This window comes from Melanerpes formicivorus, unplaced genomic scaffold (assembly GCF_026170545.1).
Source record: "Melanerpes formicivorus ecotype bairdi unplaced genomic scaffold, bMelFor1.0.p_v2 SCAF_19, whole genome shotgun sequence".
Classification (NCBI taxonomy): domain Eukaryota; kingdom Metazoa; phylum Chordata; class Aves; order Piciformes; family Picidae; genus Melanerpes; species Melanerpes formicivorus.
Window position 1 is genome coordinate 14,677,121 of NW_027142371.1, and position 15,565 is coordinate 14,692,685.

Genomic DNA, 15,565 nt, shown 5'->3' on the forward strand with positions numbered 1-15,565 from the left:
ACCCCGCCGCCGCCCGGTCCCGGGCTTTAAAGCCTGGAGGCGGAGCCCCCTGGCCGCGCCCGGCCCCTCCCCCGCCGGACACACCCCCGGGCCGCACCGGCTCCGGTCCCGGCCGCTCCGTCCGGTCCCCGAGGTCCCCGCGGGGCTCCCGGTGCTGGGGAAGGGCGAGTTTCCCCCCGCGGGGTGCGTCCCCTCCGTGCCCGGGGAGCAGCCGGGGAGGGTGGCGGTTCCCTGCTGGTGCCCCCCGCACGGCTCCGCTGCCTTGCCAAGTAAGGAGCGAGCAGTGCCCACTGCCCGCTGCCCGGCAGGGCTGTGCTGCGCCGGGAGCTCGGTGCCCAGCTTGGCAGATGCCACGGCACTGTCACCAGGAGCTGGTGATGGAAAGCACGGCCCGAAGCTCGCCTGGCACGGGTGAGGACAGGAGCTGTTTTTATTTGAACTTGTTGGTTGGCACCGCTGGCACCAAACCTCCCAAACACTGGCAGCAGTCTGGCCCCGTCCCCGGTCTAACCCACACTGGGAAGGACTGGAAGAGCCTCAAAGGCGCAGGGCCAGTCCCAGGACACCCCTCAGAGGGATAGGGAAGCTCCTCTTGGCATCAGCTCCTCCAGTTGTGACTGGGATGGCACAAAGGGGATGTGAGGGCACGAAGAGAACACAATGGCATGGAGCAGACACGATGGCACAAAGGGGATGTGATGGAATGGAGGGGAGGTGATGAGACCAAGGGGATGTGGTAGGCAGAAGGGGTGTGGGGGGACCAAAGGGACACTCTGTGGCAAGGGTCAGATGAACAAAGTCTCCTTGGTGGGGACACTAAAACCACTTCCATGTCCTGTGAGCACCTGAGAGAGACACAGAGAGGAGGCTTGGGAGGGGCAAAGCAAAGCCCAGGAAGAAGTTTGGGCTGTATTGGTGTGAGGAGGAGAAGAAGCTCCTGCATGGCTGGGGTGGGAGGCTGGGGACTGCTTGGACATGTCCAATCCCATCCCCACCAGCAGCTGGAGGTGGGGGGAAGCCAGCTTGTGTTAGCTGTGCTGGCTTCTCCATGTCCCCAGGGTCTGAGACTGGCTTTTAGTGGGGAGGACCCAGCTGGTTGTAGGACACAGGACAAAGCAAGCTGCTGGGGAAACCCTTTCAAACCAGTTGAGGATTGTCCCAGTTGAGCCCAGTCCCACCTCCAGCTCAGCCCAGTGCTGCTTTGCTTCCCAGCTCATGGTCTGCCCCAGCCACTAAACTGGGGACAGAAGAAATCAGCTCCAAGCCTGATCCCTCCAGGCCCCTGTCTGAGAATCACAGCAGAGCTTTGGTTGGAAGAGACCTTGGAGATCCTTGAGTCCAACCCTTAGCCCAGCACTGCCAGGGCACCACCAAGCCATGGCCCTCAGCACCACATCTCCAAGGCTTTGAAACCCCTCCAGGGATGGGGACTCCACCACTGCCCTGAGCAGCCTGGGCCAAGCCAGAGGGAGAAGGAATGAAAATAGCCCACATCAGTGAGTCCTGAAAGACAGAAGCCAAGAAGGCCTGGTTGGAGCAGGAAGGAGCAGAAAAGTTCAGGCTGGAGCAGGCAGAAGCAGGTTGGAGCAGGTAGGAGCAGGCTGGAGCAGGCAGGGGCAGGCTGGAGCAGAAAGGAGCAGAAAAGATCAGTCTGGAGCAGGCTGAAACAGGCAGGAGGAGGCTGGAGCAGGCAGGAGGAGGCTGGAGCAGGCAGGGGCAGGCTGGAGGAGGCAGGAGCAGGCAGGGGCAGGCAGGAGCAGGCAGGGGCAGGCAGGAGGAGGCAGGAGCAGGCTGGAGGAGGCAGGAGCAGGCAGGGGCAGGCAGGAGCAGCTTGGAGCAGGCAGGAGGAGGCAGGCACATCTGCTTTCTCACAGGGAGCTGGGCTTGCTCATCCATCTCCATCTCAGGCCAGGACAAACTGTACGTCCAGAGCAGCCCTGTGCAGGGCTGGAGGCTGCTGGTGGAAGCCCTTGAAGCCAGGAGGAGGTTTTAATGAGGGCAACTGAAGTGCAGGTGGGAATGGACACATAGAGGGCACAGCTCTGCTGGGGTCTGTGCCCAAGGGGGAGCAGCAAGGGTCACAGAGTCAGAATCAGAATGATTTTGTCTGGGTAAGCTCATCCAGTTCAACCCTTCTCTGTCTCTGCCAAGTCTGGTGCTGAGCCATGGCCCTCAGCACCACATCTCTACAGCTTTGAAACCCCTCCAGGGACAGAGATTCAATCCCCTCCCTGGGGAGCCTGTTCCAGTTTTTGGGAACCCTCTCAGTGAAGAATTTTCTTCTCAGGTCCAATCTAAATGCACCCTGGGGCAACCTGAGGCTGTTTCCTCTTTTCTTGTCCCTGGTTCCTTGGGAGCAGAGCCCAACCCCCCCCCCGGCTCCAGCCTCCTCTCAGGGAGCTGCAGAGAGCCACAAGGTCTCCCTCAGCCTCCTCTTCTCCAGGCTGAACACCCCCAGCTCCCTCAAGCTGCTCCTCCCCAGCCCTGCTCTCCAGACCCTTCCCCAGCTTTGTTGCCCTTCTCTGGACCTGCTCCAACCCTTCAATGCCCTTCTTGGAGCGAAGGGCTCAAAACTGCCCCCAGGGTTCAAGGTGTGCCCTCCCCGGTGCCCGGCACAGGGGCACAATGCCAGTCCTGGTCCTTCCGGACCTACACACCCAGGCTGAGCAGAGTTTTGAGCCTGATTTTGCTCCTTCGAGAGGCAAATCCAGTGCCTGGAAGCAAAGGGTTAAGGAGGAAGGCCAGAGGAGTGGTGGAGCTGTGTGAGAAGTGGCAGGGAGGGCGGTGGGAAAGGGCCAGGGGATGGCGCAGGGGGGGCTGGCACAGGCTGCTGCCTGCCAGGGCGGGCAAGCACCAAATGCCTGACTTGTGATGTTACAGAAACTTTCCACTTGGGCCTTCCTGCTATTTATAACTCTCCTCCCAGCCACCCTGGGTAACCCCAGCCCCAGCAGCTGCCCAGGCTAATTAATTTGCCTTTTTTTAAAGCTTTTTTTTCTTTCTGTTGTTCTTTAATCAGAAAAAAAAACCTAACAAAAAACTAAAGAAAAAAACCAAAGAAAAAAACCAATGCTGCACTCAGGCAGCAGGCAGCCACTGGCCTCCCCCCCACACTGCCTCCTGAAACAGTCCAGGCTCTTTCCTCCTGCCCTCTGCAGCTCTACCTGGGGGGATCCAGCTCAAAGCCAGGGGTGGGGTGGGAGATCCATCCCCCCCCCGCTGCCTGCTGATCCCCAAGGGATTCTAAACAAGGGATAAGACAAGAGGAAATGGCCTCAGGTTGCTCCAGGGGGAGGTTGAGGCTGGACATGAGGAACAATTTCTTGCCCCAAAGGGTTGTCCAGGCCTGGCCCAGGCTGCCCAGGGCAGTCCCCATCCCTGGAGGGGTTTCAAAGCCCTGGAGCTGTGGTGCTGAGGGCCATGGCTTGGTGGTGCCCTGGCAGTGCTGGGCTAAGGGCTGGACTTGATGACCTTCAAGGTCTCTTCCAACCCAAACCATTCCATACTTCTCAGGCAGGGCTCTGGAGCAGAGCTCAGGCTTGGAGCTGATTTCTTCTGTCCCCAGTTTGGTGGCTGGGGCAGACCATGAGGGCTGAGCTGGGGAGTGAAGCAGTGCTGGGCTCAGCTGATCTGGAAGGTCTCTTCCAACCTTTGCAATTCCATGATGTCCTCAGGAGAGAGGTGATGTGACCAAGGACCAGCAGTAGGGTCATGGCTTCGTCTTGGAGCAGATCATGAGACCCTGGATCAGCCCAGGACAGTCTGGCTCTGGGCTGGGAGTGCACACTGCCAGCTTTTCACCCACCAGCACCCCCAAGTCCTTCTCCACAGGGCTGCTTCCCAGCCCCTCATCCCCCAGCCTGGATCTGTGCCTGAGATTGCCCCAACCAAGGGGCAGGACCTTGCACTTGACCTTGTAGATCTTCACCTGTGGAGCTCATGCAGTGAGGCACCTGGGAATGGTCACCCCCAGTCCCACCACCTTGGCCAGATTCCTGCCCCACTGGGAATGGTCCTTCCCGCCCCCAGCCCGGGGGGCTGGGTGTCACTGGACCCTCTCCTTGCTTCCAGAGGAAGATGATCCCCAGAGAGCCCAGGGGATCCATTTTCAGCAATGGAATTGTTTGACATTTCTAAGATCAACAGAGTGTCCTGAAGCCAGCGAGATGGAAAGCAAAGCCAGCAGGGCCCTGCCGCTGCATGTCACAGCCATGTGAGCAGCTCACTTCCCACATTCTTTGCCATTGTTTGTTTCCCCCCCTCCCCTCCATCATTTCCTGGAGCTCTGCCCTTGCTGCATCCAGCTGGTTGTGATTCCAGGCCTACCCCATCACCTTCACCCCCTGCACAGGGAGAAATCCACTCACTGCTTGCTCCAGAGGTCTCAGGAGCAGCCCCAGCACCACCCCACCCCTGCCTCTCGCCTGTGTTAGGGGCACTGAGGAACCTGGGGCTGTGGCTGGGCCCAGCTTGAGCATGGGAGCTTCCAAAAAGGTAATTCAGGAGCTGCTGGAGCCCAGGACAGCATAGAGAGATGGATTTGGGCTGTTAAAGGGGTGAGTAAGTGTTCTTTGGGACACAATCAGGGGAGATTTAAAACATGGGTACAAAACAAGAGCATCTCAAGGGACCTCCGGACATCAGAGAGCTGCCCCAGGAGTGGGGATCCTCCAGTCAGGCTTGGTGCATGAAGAGTGTGGCCAGCAGGGCAAAGGAGGTTCTCCTCACCCTTTACTCTGCCCTGCTGAGGCCATAGTTGGAGTACTGGGTTCAGTTCTGGGCTGCCCAGGTCAAGAGGGACAGGGAGCTGCTGGAGAGAGTCCAGCAGAGGCTACAGAGATGCTGAGGGGCCTGGAGCAGCTCTGGGAGCAGCAAAGGCTGAGAGCCCTGGGGCTGAGAGCCTGCAGCAGAGCAGCCCCAGAGGGGAGCTGAGCAATGCTCAGCAAGAGCTGAAGGAGCTATGGGGGGCAAGAGGCTGGGGCCAGGCTCTGCTCAGTGGTGCCCAGGGACAGGCCAAGGAGCAATGGGCACAGAGTGGCAGCCAGGAGGTTCCCTGAGGAGAAAGTTGTTTGGTGTGAGGGAGCAGAGCCCTGGAGCAGGCTGCCCAGAGAGGTTGTGGAGTCTCCTGGTGTGCAGAGCTTCCAACCCACCCTGGGCACTGTGCTCCTGGGCAGGCTGCTGTGGGTGCCCTGCTGGGGCAGGGCTTGGACTGGGTGAGCTCCTGAGGTCCCTTCCAAAGCCTCCCTGCTGGGATTCTGTAATGAGGATGCAGCATTCTGCTGGCCTGGCTGTGTTGGCGGACCCCAAAGCCCCACCTGAAGCATCCCACACAGCTGCAGCAGGCTCCTGCTTCTCTCTCAGTGCTCCCTTTGCTGGCTTTCCTCCCTCAGCTGGCAGCTGGTCTCTGCCAGGGGGGCACTGCCCAGCCTCAGCTCTCCAATGGCATTGCTCTTCAGATTGGTCAGATCCTACAGGAATTTGTGGATTAAAGTGTTGTGGATTCCACCAATCCCACCTGCCCCAAGCTCTCTGCCATCCCATGGTAACAGCATCCTGACTTCCCCTCCTCCAGCAAAGCCCAGCTGCAGGACCACCAATCCCTTCCCACCCATCTTCCACTTAAAAAGCTGTGCCTGGGGCCTCCACCTTTGCCTCTTTCCTTCCCACCCTGGGCAAACCTGGTGCCAGCAAGCCACAATTCCTGAATCTCCTCCCTTCTACTCTCAGAGCCCTCTCCTGGCTTCTCTTAACCCCACCAGCACGGGGCAGAGCAGCACAATCAGCCCCAGGACGTTAATTAACAAAGAGAGGACATCTTGGAAGGCTCACTCAGGCCTCTGGATTCGCCCTGTGTGGATTTGTAACCTACACCTGGGTATCTGTAGCACCCTCCACGGTGATCTGGACCTCTCCCAAGCTTTTAGCTGATCCTGCCTCCTTCAGTGCTTGTCCCTTCTGAGCAAAGCTGCTCTGTCTCCCTGGGGGCGATGATGTCTCCAAAGGGAAGGGTGGGTTGGGTTTGGTGGGGTTTTTTCTTCCCCTCTGATGAGCATAAATGTGACTGGTGAGAGATAAAAAAGAGGCTGAGCTTCTTTCCCAGCCCAGTTTCAAGGCTCACATCTGCTCCCTCCTGTCATGTGTGGCTGAGGGAAATACAAAGAACAACTGAGAGGCTGAATCCAAACCTTCTGCAGCCCCAGCAAAAGCTGCTCGCTGTTAGAGCCCAGAAGCTCAGCCTCTAAAGTGCTCTTCAGCCTTTTCTAAGCTCTCCTCCTTTATTGCCCTTGAGTCGTTTTCTCTTTGTGGCTCCTGCTGAACAGCTCCCAGCAGAAAGCTCTGGGTTAATGCAGGAGCAGCAGCAGCGGGCAGAGGCTCCGTGTAAGGGAATCTCTCCCAGCCTGGCTTGTTCTCCTTCCCTTTCATCTTCTTGTCCTCATCAGTTGCTGGTGGCAATGTCAGCCTGTGGGCTGGAGATTCCCTCTCCTGTCTCCTGTCACTTGCTGTAACCCCAAACACAGCACGACAGTGGCACAGAAAGGATGTGAGTGAGAGAAGTGTGCAAGCAGAGGGCACTCTGCTGTGACCCAGGGCTCTGCCTCCCCTCGTCTGGGCCTTCCTGGTGTTCCTTTCCCCCCTTTGCCAGCAGCAAACCTCAGGCTTGTTTGAGACTCAGCCACAGTGCTGGGAGTGTCACAGACCCTCTGGGGCTGGAGACCTACTGCTCTCCTGAGCTCCTCCATGATACCTGAGCCCAGGCCCTTCACATCCATCTCCAGGCAGGCTCTGGAAGGAAGCATAACTCCACAGCTCCACGGAGAGCCCCCGTGGAGAAGCCTCTGTGGCTCCAAAGGCAGAGCCGAGAGGCAGTGACACCTCCTGAGCGACCCCCACCCACTTTACCAACCTCCTGCCCTGCAGGGTCCCCATCCTCCTTGCCCCATGAGGAGACCCCTCCCCACCACACACCCCACAGGGAGCCCTCCTGCCTGGCCCCCATGGGGAGATCTCCCAGTTTGCTCCTTTGTGCCCCTGGCCCCTCGGGGTTCCCCCGTTCCCCCTGCCATCCTGCTGTCCCCTCACACTCCGTGGGCCCCGATAACCCCCAGGGATCTCTCCATGCCCCATGGTCTCCCCGGCGATGCTCCCGTACCCCCCGGGGTACCCCCCGCCGCCCCGCCTCGTCCCCGTCGCCATGGTAACAGCAGGCTGCGGGCGCCGGGCGGGGCTCTCGCTCCCGGGGAGGGGCGCCCCCTGCCGGCCCCGCCGGGGGCAGAAGGACAGAGGCCGCCGGGACAAGGACCCAGTGGGGCTGGGGATGTGGGTCAGATCGGGACGGCGCCTGCGGGACGGGCCCCGTGGGGTGGGGGCTCGGCTGGGAGGGAGCAGAGCCTCCCACCTGCCCCGGAGAGCCCGGAGCAAGGCAGCAGCGGTGCACAGAGACGGCGAGCCTGGTGCAGCCCCCTCGGGGCCCTGCAGGGCCATTCTGGGGTGGTTTTCATTGTAATGCACAATGCAGACTGCCCCTGTGCTGCCCCCCGCGGGCTGTGGGGCCAGGGTCACACCGTGGGTATCAGGCGTGGCTTCCAGCCACTCCGGGCAGGAGCAGCTCAGGCTGTGTGGTGTTCCCCGGGGCTGGGGGGCTCTGGGGGCAGCGTGGGCAGGGCTAAGGGGCACAGACCAGGTCCCAGGGCAGGCCACAGCATATGGGGCAGGCCTTAGGGTAAGCTGCAGCGCCCAGGACTAGGCCCTAGGATAGGCTGCAGTGCCTGGTGTAAGCCCCAGGGAAGACCACAGAGGCTCAGGGATAGGCTCTGGGGTGCCAGGGAGAATGCCCAGGGCAGGCTGCAGCGCCTGAGACAGACCCCACAACAGGCTGCAGTGCCCGTGGCTGGGTTGCAGTACCCGGGACAGGCCCTGGGGCAGGCTGCAGTGCCCAGGGCAGGCTCCAGGACTGACCACAGTGCCTGGCATAGGCTGCAGTGCCTGGTGTAGGGCCAGCAGCTGGGCTGCAGTTCTCGGTGTAGGCCCTCGAGCAGGATGCAATTGCCGGGGGTAGGACCCGGGAGAGACCGCAGCGCCCAGCGCCGGGCAGCCGCGGCAGGGACAGTGGCCGCGGCCGGGCAGCCGTGGCCGGGGCAGAGCGCAGCGCCCAGCAGCCGTGCCCGGGGCAGCGGCCGTGGCCGGACAGCCGTGGCCGGGGCAGAGCGCAGCGCCCAGCAGCCGTGGCCGGGGCAGTGGCCGTAGCCGGGCAGCCGTGGCCGGGGCAGAGCGCAGCGCCCAGCAGCCGTGCCCAGGGCAGTGGCCGTGGCCGGGCAGCCGTGGCCGGGGCAGAGCGCAGCGCCCAGCAGCCGTGCCCGGGGCAGTGGCCGTGGCCGGGGCAGAGCGCAGCGCCCAGGCTGCGGGCGCCGCTCGGGTCCATGTTACCACAGCAACTGGCGGCGGCGCTTCAGCCAATGGGCTCTCGCCCTGCGGCGGCCCGCGCGGCGCGGCGGCAGCCAATGGGTGCGGTCCCTGGCGGGCAGCCCGCGGTCTCCGGGGCAACAAGGCCGCCGCCGCCGCCCCATTGGTGCCGCCCGTGGGCAGCGAGGCGGGGCCGGGGCCGAGGGGCGGGGCCGGGCACGCCGCGGGGGACGAGGCCCCACTCGTGTCACCGGGGCAGCCCCGTGGGCACCGGTGCTGGGGTGCAGTTCCCCAAGGGGGGGGTGCGGGGGCTCCCGGGAGTGCCCGTGGGTGGCTGTCTGGGACACGGGGGACACCGCAGACACCGGGGTGCACGGACTTGGGTGGCCAGTTTGAGCATCCCCGGGTGGGTTCCGGAGGGCACGGAGAGGGATTGGAGGGCATGGGGAAGTAGAGCGGGTGGCCAGGCCGGGGTACTGGGACGGTCGTGTAAGAGTACCGGGGGCTGCTGTGCTGTTCATGTAGGAGCCCAGGGAGTTCCCGGGGTGCCGTCGCGGCGTTACCGGGCGGTAACCGGGGGTACCGGGGCGTGCCGCCCTGCCATTCTCTCCAGCAACCTCTCTCCGGAGGGCGCCCATTGGAGGAGCCGGATATTCCCCCCCGCCCGGCGGCCAATGGGCCGGGGGGGGCGGTGCCTCCCATTGACAGAACCGGCGCGGCGGTGTTTACCGGGGGCGGAGCGGCGACGGATATAAGAGCGGCACCGGGGGGCGTGCGGCTCCTGGGCTGCCCGCACCGCCCCCGCGTACAACCCCCGACCCGCACACCGCCGCAGCAACCCCACACCCCACCCGACCGGAGCGTCCGCCGACTTAACCGGGGAAGCATCCCCGGGGCGGGGCAGGGCAGGGCGGATCATCCCGGAGCCGTGCAGAGCATCCCGCAGCATCCTTGGACCAGTGCAGAATATCCACGAGCCGGTACAGAACATCCCGGAGCATCCTCGGGTCGGTGCGGAGCATCCCGAGCCAGTACAGAGCATCCCGGGTCCGGTTCAGAGCATCCCCGCAGCACCCCCGAGCCAGTGCAGAGCATCCTCGGACTGGACCGCTGTCGAGCACTCCGAAGTCGGTAACCGCCGGCCCGGCTCGGGGCCCCTCCGGAGCATCTCAGCAGCCGCCGCCCCGGCGGAGCCGCCCCCGCCGTGCGCCCCCGGTCCCCGGCACGGCCCCCTGCGCCCCGCCCCGCCGCCGCCGCCCGCTCCGCACAATGGGGGCGGCGCGGCGCGGCGGGTAACGGCGGGCGGGGAGGCGGTGGCGGCGGGCGGGGAGGAGGAGGTGGTGGAGGTGGAGGAGTCGGCGGTGGAGGAGGAGGAGGAGGAGGGGAACCGGGCCCCGGGATGGTGCAGCAGCGCGGCCCGCGGGGCCGGGGCGCAGAGGCTCGGCGGGAGCCCTGTGCCCCGTTACCCACCCGTGACACGGAACCGGCGTGGTGCAAAACGCCGAGCGGGCACATCAAGCGCCCCATGAACGCCTTCATGGTCTGGTCCCAGCACGAACGCCGCAAGATCATGGACCAGTGGCCGGACATGCACAACGCCGAGATCTCCAAGCGCCTGGGCCGGCGCTGGCAGCTCCTCCATGACTCGGAGAAGATCCCCTTTGTGAAGGAGGCTGAGCGCCTGCGCCTCAAGCACATGGCCGACTACCCCGACTACAAGTACCGGCCACGGAAAAAGGGCAAGGTGGGCACGGCCGCGGCCCGCCCGCGCCTCCCGGTGAAGATCAAGCCCTCCGTGCTGGGCCGCGTCTCCACCGGCCGCAGGCAGACCGCCAAGACGCCCGCCGGCCACGATGCCCCAAAGGAGCCCGCTCAGGAGGTGCCCACTGAGGACTGCCCCACGGCACCCAGCGCGGCATCCACCGGGGAGTGTGGCTCCCAGGAGCCCCCCGCGCCCCCCAGCCCCGCTGCTGCCTGCCCTGAGCCGGGGAGGTCTCCAGAGAGCGGTTCCCCTTCTCCCATGTCAGCCGGGTCACCTCCCTCCTCCTTCAGCTCCTCCGATGAGGAGCTGGAGGAAGAGCTGCTGGGGGTCGTGCCGGGGCGGGTGGCCACTGGTTCCACCAGCGGTGGCCTGGACTGGTCCGTCTTCGACAAGGACCACGACCTCTTCCCACGGGGAAGCTCCTCACACTTCGAGTTCCCGGACTATTGCACACCCGAGGTGACGGAGATGATAGCAGGGGACTGGCTCATGTCCAGCATCTCGGACTTGGTCTTTACCTACTGAGTGCCACGCTCGCTCCGCAGGTAACGCTCCTCCTTCTCTCCCACAATCAGGTCGGATCCAAAACCCAGGATAAAACAAACAAACAAACAAAGAACCGAAACCAGCTGTTTACATGCAGGAATCAGGTATTTTGCCTTGAAGCCGCTGGAAGGCAGAGCTCCCTGCTCACCCCACCCCCCTCGGCACACACCCACTCCTCCTCCTCCTCCTCCGTCCTTCCGTCTGTCCGGCTCTCGCCTGGCCGCCGCGGTTGTTTGTCCGTGGAATGCTGAACATCCCCTCGGGTTTGCCTTGTCAGTGCCCGCTCCTTCCCCCCCGCCTGGGCTCCAAGCCATGGCTGCTCCCAGCCCCACCGTGGCCCCTGCGGGCAGTGGGGGCACCCATGCCAGCCCAGTGTTGCCTGCGGGCAGGAGGGGCATCCATGCCAGCCCCAGCCCTTGGTGCTCATCCCACCCTCCCCAGTCCCAGGGGGAATGCCCAATTCCTCTGGCTTTTTGATTCAATTTAAAGCTCATCTTCCATTTTCTCCTCTCCTTGCTGCAGGAGGGGAGTGGGGCCACATGGAGCCCTCCCTGCCGAGCACCCCATTTCCTGGGGACCCCTGGGGGTTGGGGGTGGCACAGGACCCAGCTCTCTCCCCGCTGCCCACCGCTGGCTTTGGGAAGAGCCAAGCTGCCGGCACGTGATGCCCACGTGGCAGCAGGAGGCTGTGCTGCTCCTCTTGCCAGGCAGTCCTGCCAAGGGAGCTGTGCCCAGAGCCACCCCAAACCCCTGCAGGGATGAGCCCTTCCCCCAGCCCCGGATGTAGCCTTAGACCCACTGCCCATGCAGGACCCGCTGCGAGCCGGCTCGCTTGGCCTGGTGGAGCTGATGCCACTGTGCCTGCTGGCAGTGGGTGGTGCTACCAGGGTGGCAGGAGGGCTGGGAAGGGAAGCTGAGGGAAACCTGCCTTAAACCACCACCCAAACCGGGCTGAGAGCCGTGGTGGGCACTGCTGGGGCGTGGGCGATGCCCTAGCATGGTGCTCCTCCATTCCGTGCCCTGCTGCCAGCTGTGCCAAGAGCTGGGGCATCCCAAGGTGCTGCCAAGGAGCTTCCTGCCAGGGAAGGTCATGCTGCAGTGGCTCCTCCAGCCAGGTTTTTCTTTGCTTTTCCTAATGGCTCCTTCCTGTAAGGAGCCTCCTCTGCCTGCTGCCGCCGAGCACGTGGCTGCCATGGTGGCTCGGTGGCTGCCCCAGGCTGCGCTTGTGGGGCAGGGCCTGGGCTGCGCAGGGACCTTGGCCACCGCAAGCTGCCAGCCCTGGGGCTGTGGCCGTGGCCAAAGGAGCTCGCCAGGGACCGCTGCTTGATGGTCCCCCATGGCCCCCCTGTTCCTCAAGGGCTCTGGGTGTGCAGGAGCCCCTCTGACCCTCGCTGGGCAGTGGGGTGCTGAGGGCCGTGGGGCACCCACTCAGGGCTTTGCCTCCTCATTTTTGGGCTGCCCCATTACCACAGGGCTGGACAGAGCCGTGGCCAGGGGACAGGCATCGCCCCCAGCCCTGGTGCCCAGCTCCTGGCTTCCCCCCCAGGTGGCTCAGAGCAGGGGGACCTGCCTGGCCCAGCTGCCAGCGGTGGCTTGGGCACCTTGGTGCAGGGGGGGGTGACCCCCCTGGGCTCTTTGCAGGGGTGCTGGAGGTGCCCCCAGCTGAGGCCTGTGCCGGGTGGCCTCGGGGTGCCCTCCCCAGCAGCGTAGGTGTTCGGTGTGTAGCGGTAGCTGTGTGTGTGTCGGCGTCGCGTTAGCCACGGTGTTTCGGTAGCCCCGGTGCGGTGCCAGCCTGTGGAGCCAGGTGGGTGCCACGCCTCAGACACGTGTACCCCAGATAGAGCCTGTCCCCATCCCTCCCCCCCACCCCCCAAGGCCCTTCCCCACCTGGTCCAGCCCTCCTCAAGGTGGAAAAGCCAAACGAGCGCCGGGCGAGCGGCGACGCCGGCAGCTGCGGCCGTCCCGGGGGGGTGGGGTCTGCCTTCCCACCCCCCGGGCGGCCCCGTGCCAGGACCCCATCCCCCTCCCATGTGTGAGCCGGGTTTGGGGGTCCCCTGGGGTGTCCTGGGGCTCTCCAGTGCGCACAGATCCCACCCAGCACCTCGGTGCCTTCTGGGGGCAGGTGGCTGCCCCACGCTGTGGCCAAGGGTGCTTGGGGAAGGGGTGGGGGCTGCTGCCCACCCACCTCCCCTTCCCATTCCGGGGGAAGCCAAAGCCCCCCTACCCCCAGGGACCAGCAGGGCTTGAGGCCACGGTGAGGGTCTCACATCTGTGTGCTGTGCTGGGCTTGCAGCTGGAGGCTGCTTCTCGTTTTCCTGGGGGGGGATGCAGGTGGCCTCGGCGCCCCCCCGCCCCCCAGCGTGCCGTGTGTCACCCGTGGGCCTGGGTGCTTCCTCCACAGACTTGTCAGGCTAAACGTTTCCTCAGGAGCAGGTTCTGGCTCAGCACCAGAGCCAGAGCTGGGGTCTTTTTACGCCCCCCTCCCCCCGCCCCGACCCCAGCCACAAGCACAACATCATCCGCTTTGCCCCCTTGTCCCCCTCTCCCTGCCCCGTGCCCCCCTCCCCACCTGCTCGGGGGGGAGAACCCTTGTGGACAGTGGTGGATTTTTTTTTCTGTGCCGTGCGGTTGTAGTGATTAGAGAAACCCTCCCCCCCCCGCCCCCCCTTCCCTCCTTTCCTTCTCCTCCCCCCACCTCAAATAACCCCCAAACCCCTCCCCCAACCCCAGCGTGTGGCCCCCCCCTCCTCCCGCTGCGCCCCTGCCCTCCCCGCTGCCCGCTGCTGGCTGGCAGGGGTGTGGGAGGGGGCGGGTGGGTGACCTCCTGCCATCACTAGAGACAAAGAAGAATAATTAATAATAATAATAATAAATTAACTAATAATAATAATAGAAAAATAAACCAAACCTCTCTCAGGAAGAAGCTGCCCCCAGCGGCGGCGGCCAAGGGGGCCGGGGTCGGGGGGGGGAGGTCCCCCGGAGCTGGTGGGACCCCGGATGGGCGCCAGCGCCCGGGGGGGGTCACCTCTGTAAGTGTTGTGTTAGTGAAGGGTTCCTGTAGCTGTCGTGGTGGAAAAGCGCTAGGATTTTAGGCAAGGCTCAGCATCCTCCCCTCCCCCCCGCCCCGTCCTGCTGCTGCTCAGCCCCGGGGGTGGGGAGGGGATGAGGCCGGCCCCGGCTCCCCGGAGGCTCGGTGAAGGTCTGTCCCGACTGTCGTGACTATGGAATAAAGTGTTGGTGGTTCTGCTGCCCGCGGCTCCTGCGCTCTCCTGCGCCGCCCCGGGGGGTGTGGGGGGGTCCTCGGGGGGGCTTGGGGTCTTCAGGAGGGTGTGGGGTCTTCAGAGGGATGGAGGACTCCCGGGGGGGTGTGGGGTCTGCAGGGGGTCACAGTGGGAGGAGTGGCTTCCATGAGGAATGTGGGACCCCCAGGGGGAGGTAGGGCCCCCAGGAGGATGTGGGGTTTCCAGGGCAATGAGGGGTCTCCAGGGGAATGTGAGACCCCCCCCCCCGACAAGGGGATGTGGCTTCCATAGCGGGAAGGCAGCACTCCCAGGAAAAGGCCAGGTACCCCAGGGAGGGATGTGGGGTCTCCAGCAGGGGATTTGGGGTCCCCACGGGGATGTGGGAGTCTCGGGGGGTGGGTGTGCGGTACCCAGGTGGGAGGTGGGGCCCTGGGAGGCGAATGTGAAGTGGCCAGTGGCCGAAATCCACCCCCCATGCAGCTGGTGTGCTGCACACGCGTGTTCCCCGTGGGCGTGTTCCCGTGCCCACAGGCAGCACCATCAAGCTGGGGGCCCAGGGCATTAACCCAGCCCCCCAGGAGGGCCCAGGTTGGGGGGTGGGGGACACGCATCGGTTGCGTCACAGTCTCCCCCCCAGGCCCCCGCCCGCGGCTGTTGCTACAGCAACAAGGGGAGCCCGGAGCATCCCCGGGTACCGCGGCCCCTCCCGCTGCCCCGGGCGGGGCTGGGCACCGGGATGTTCCCCGGGGGGTGGGATGGAGGTGGCTTGGAAGGGTGGCCTTGCTCCGGTGACCTCCCCCTCCCCGCCATGGGCTGCACCCGGTCTGGGACAGCACCCAGCACACCCCCGGGCTGGGGGTGCCCCTGCTGTGAGCCTGGAGCTGTGGGCATAGTGATGCCCCAGGATGGCACCAATGGGAGCTCCTGGCCATGGCACCAGGCTCCTACTTGGGGACAGCACCTGGAGCGGGGGGGGCTCATGGGTATGGCCTGGTGAGGTCCTGGGTCACCAGGCACCGCTGCTGCCCTCCTGACCTGGCTGTGGATTGGTGCTCAGTACCTGGCGCTGCCCAGCCAGGCACATGTCACCCCCACTGTGCCAGCTCCTCGGGGAGCGCCTGGCCTTGCAGCAGGGACTCACTCCCCTCCGCCCCAGCACTGCTCCCCTTCTGCCATCCCCACCACCCCAAGTGCCAGGGGCTGCCCACTCGTGGACGGTGCTGTGGGATCCCTCCTGGACATGAAGACAGTAGAGGGCAGCTGCCGGGGACAGGGAAGAATGTGCTAAGGCCTCTGCCCTCCCAGAGGTAAGTGGGGAGCACACAGCGCTGGGGGGACACAGGCTGGGGGCAGCCCGGGGGAGGAGAGCAATGGGCACCAGGGGTGCACTGGGGTGGTGCTCAGGGTGGGCTCCCTACAAACCTTGACTGGGATGAGCCCCCCGCCCCGGCCCCTGAATGTAGGCAAAGGTGGAGGGATGAAGATGTCGCCGGCTGTGGGGGACACCCAGGCTGGGGGTGTGCCGGGGGGGACAACCTGCACCTTCCCCCCAGCAGGGCTTTGTTCAGCGCCGCAGCGCCGCAGCCGGTCCCCGCACCCAGCCCCACCCACGACG

At 64.6% G+C, this 15,565-nt stretch overlaps 1 protein-coding gene across 2 annotated transcripts; it reads left to right on the forward strand.

The window, feature by feature from the left end:
• The first annotated feature begins 9,787 nt into the window (after positions 1-9,787).
• SOX12 (SRY-box transcription factor 12) lies at positions 9,788-13,950 on the forward strand. 2 transcript variants are annotated; one of them, XM_068150417.1, is made up of 2 exons: positions 9,788-10,621; positions 10,738-13,950. In XM_068150417.1, exons 1-2 carry the CDS (start codon positions 9,800-9,802, stop codon positions 10,957-10,959), a joined length of 1,044 nt encoding a protein of 347 aa, XP_068006518.1. In that variant the 5' UTR covers positions 9,788-9,799; the 3' UTR covers positions 10,960-13,950. The 2 variants fall into 2 exon arrangements, with proteins under 2 accessions (XP_068006518.1, XP_068006520.1); XM_068150419.1 differs by having other exon boundaries at positions 9,788-10,812.
• The last annotated feature ends 1,615 nt before the right edge of the window (positions 13,951-15,565 follow it).

Excerpts from the sequence above, each read along its gene's own strand:
- SOX12 (XM_068150417.1), top strand. The coding sequence starts at position 9,800 with ATGGTGCAGCAGCGCGGCCCGCGGGGCCGGGGCGCAGAGGCTCGGCGG. Across the intron at positions 10,622-10,737 it reads CGGACTATTGCACACCCGAG|GTCGGATCCAAAACCCAGGA; the intron begins GTGACGGAGATG and ends TCCCACAATCAG.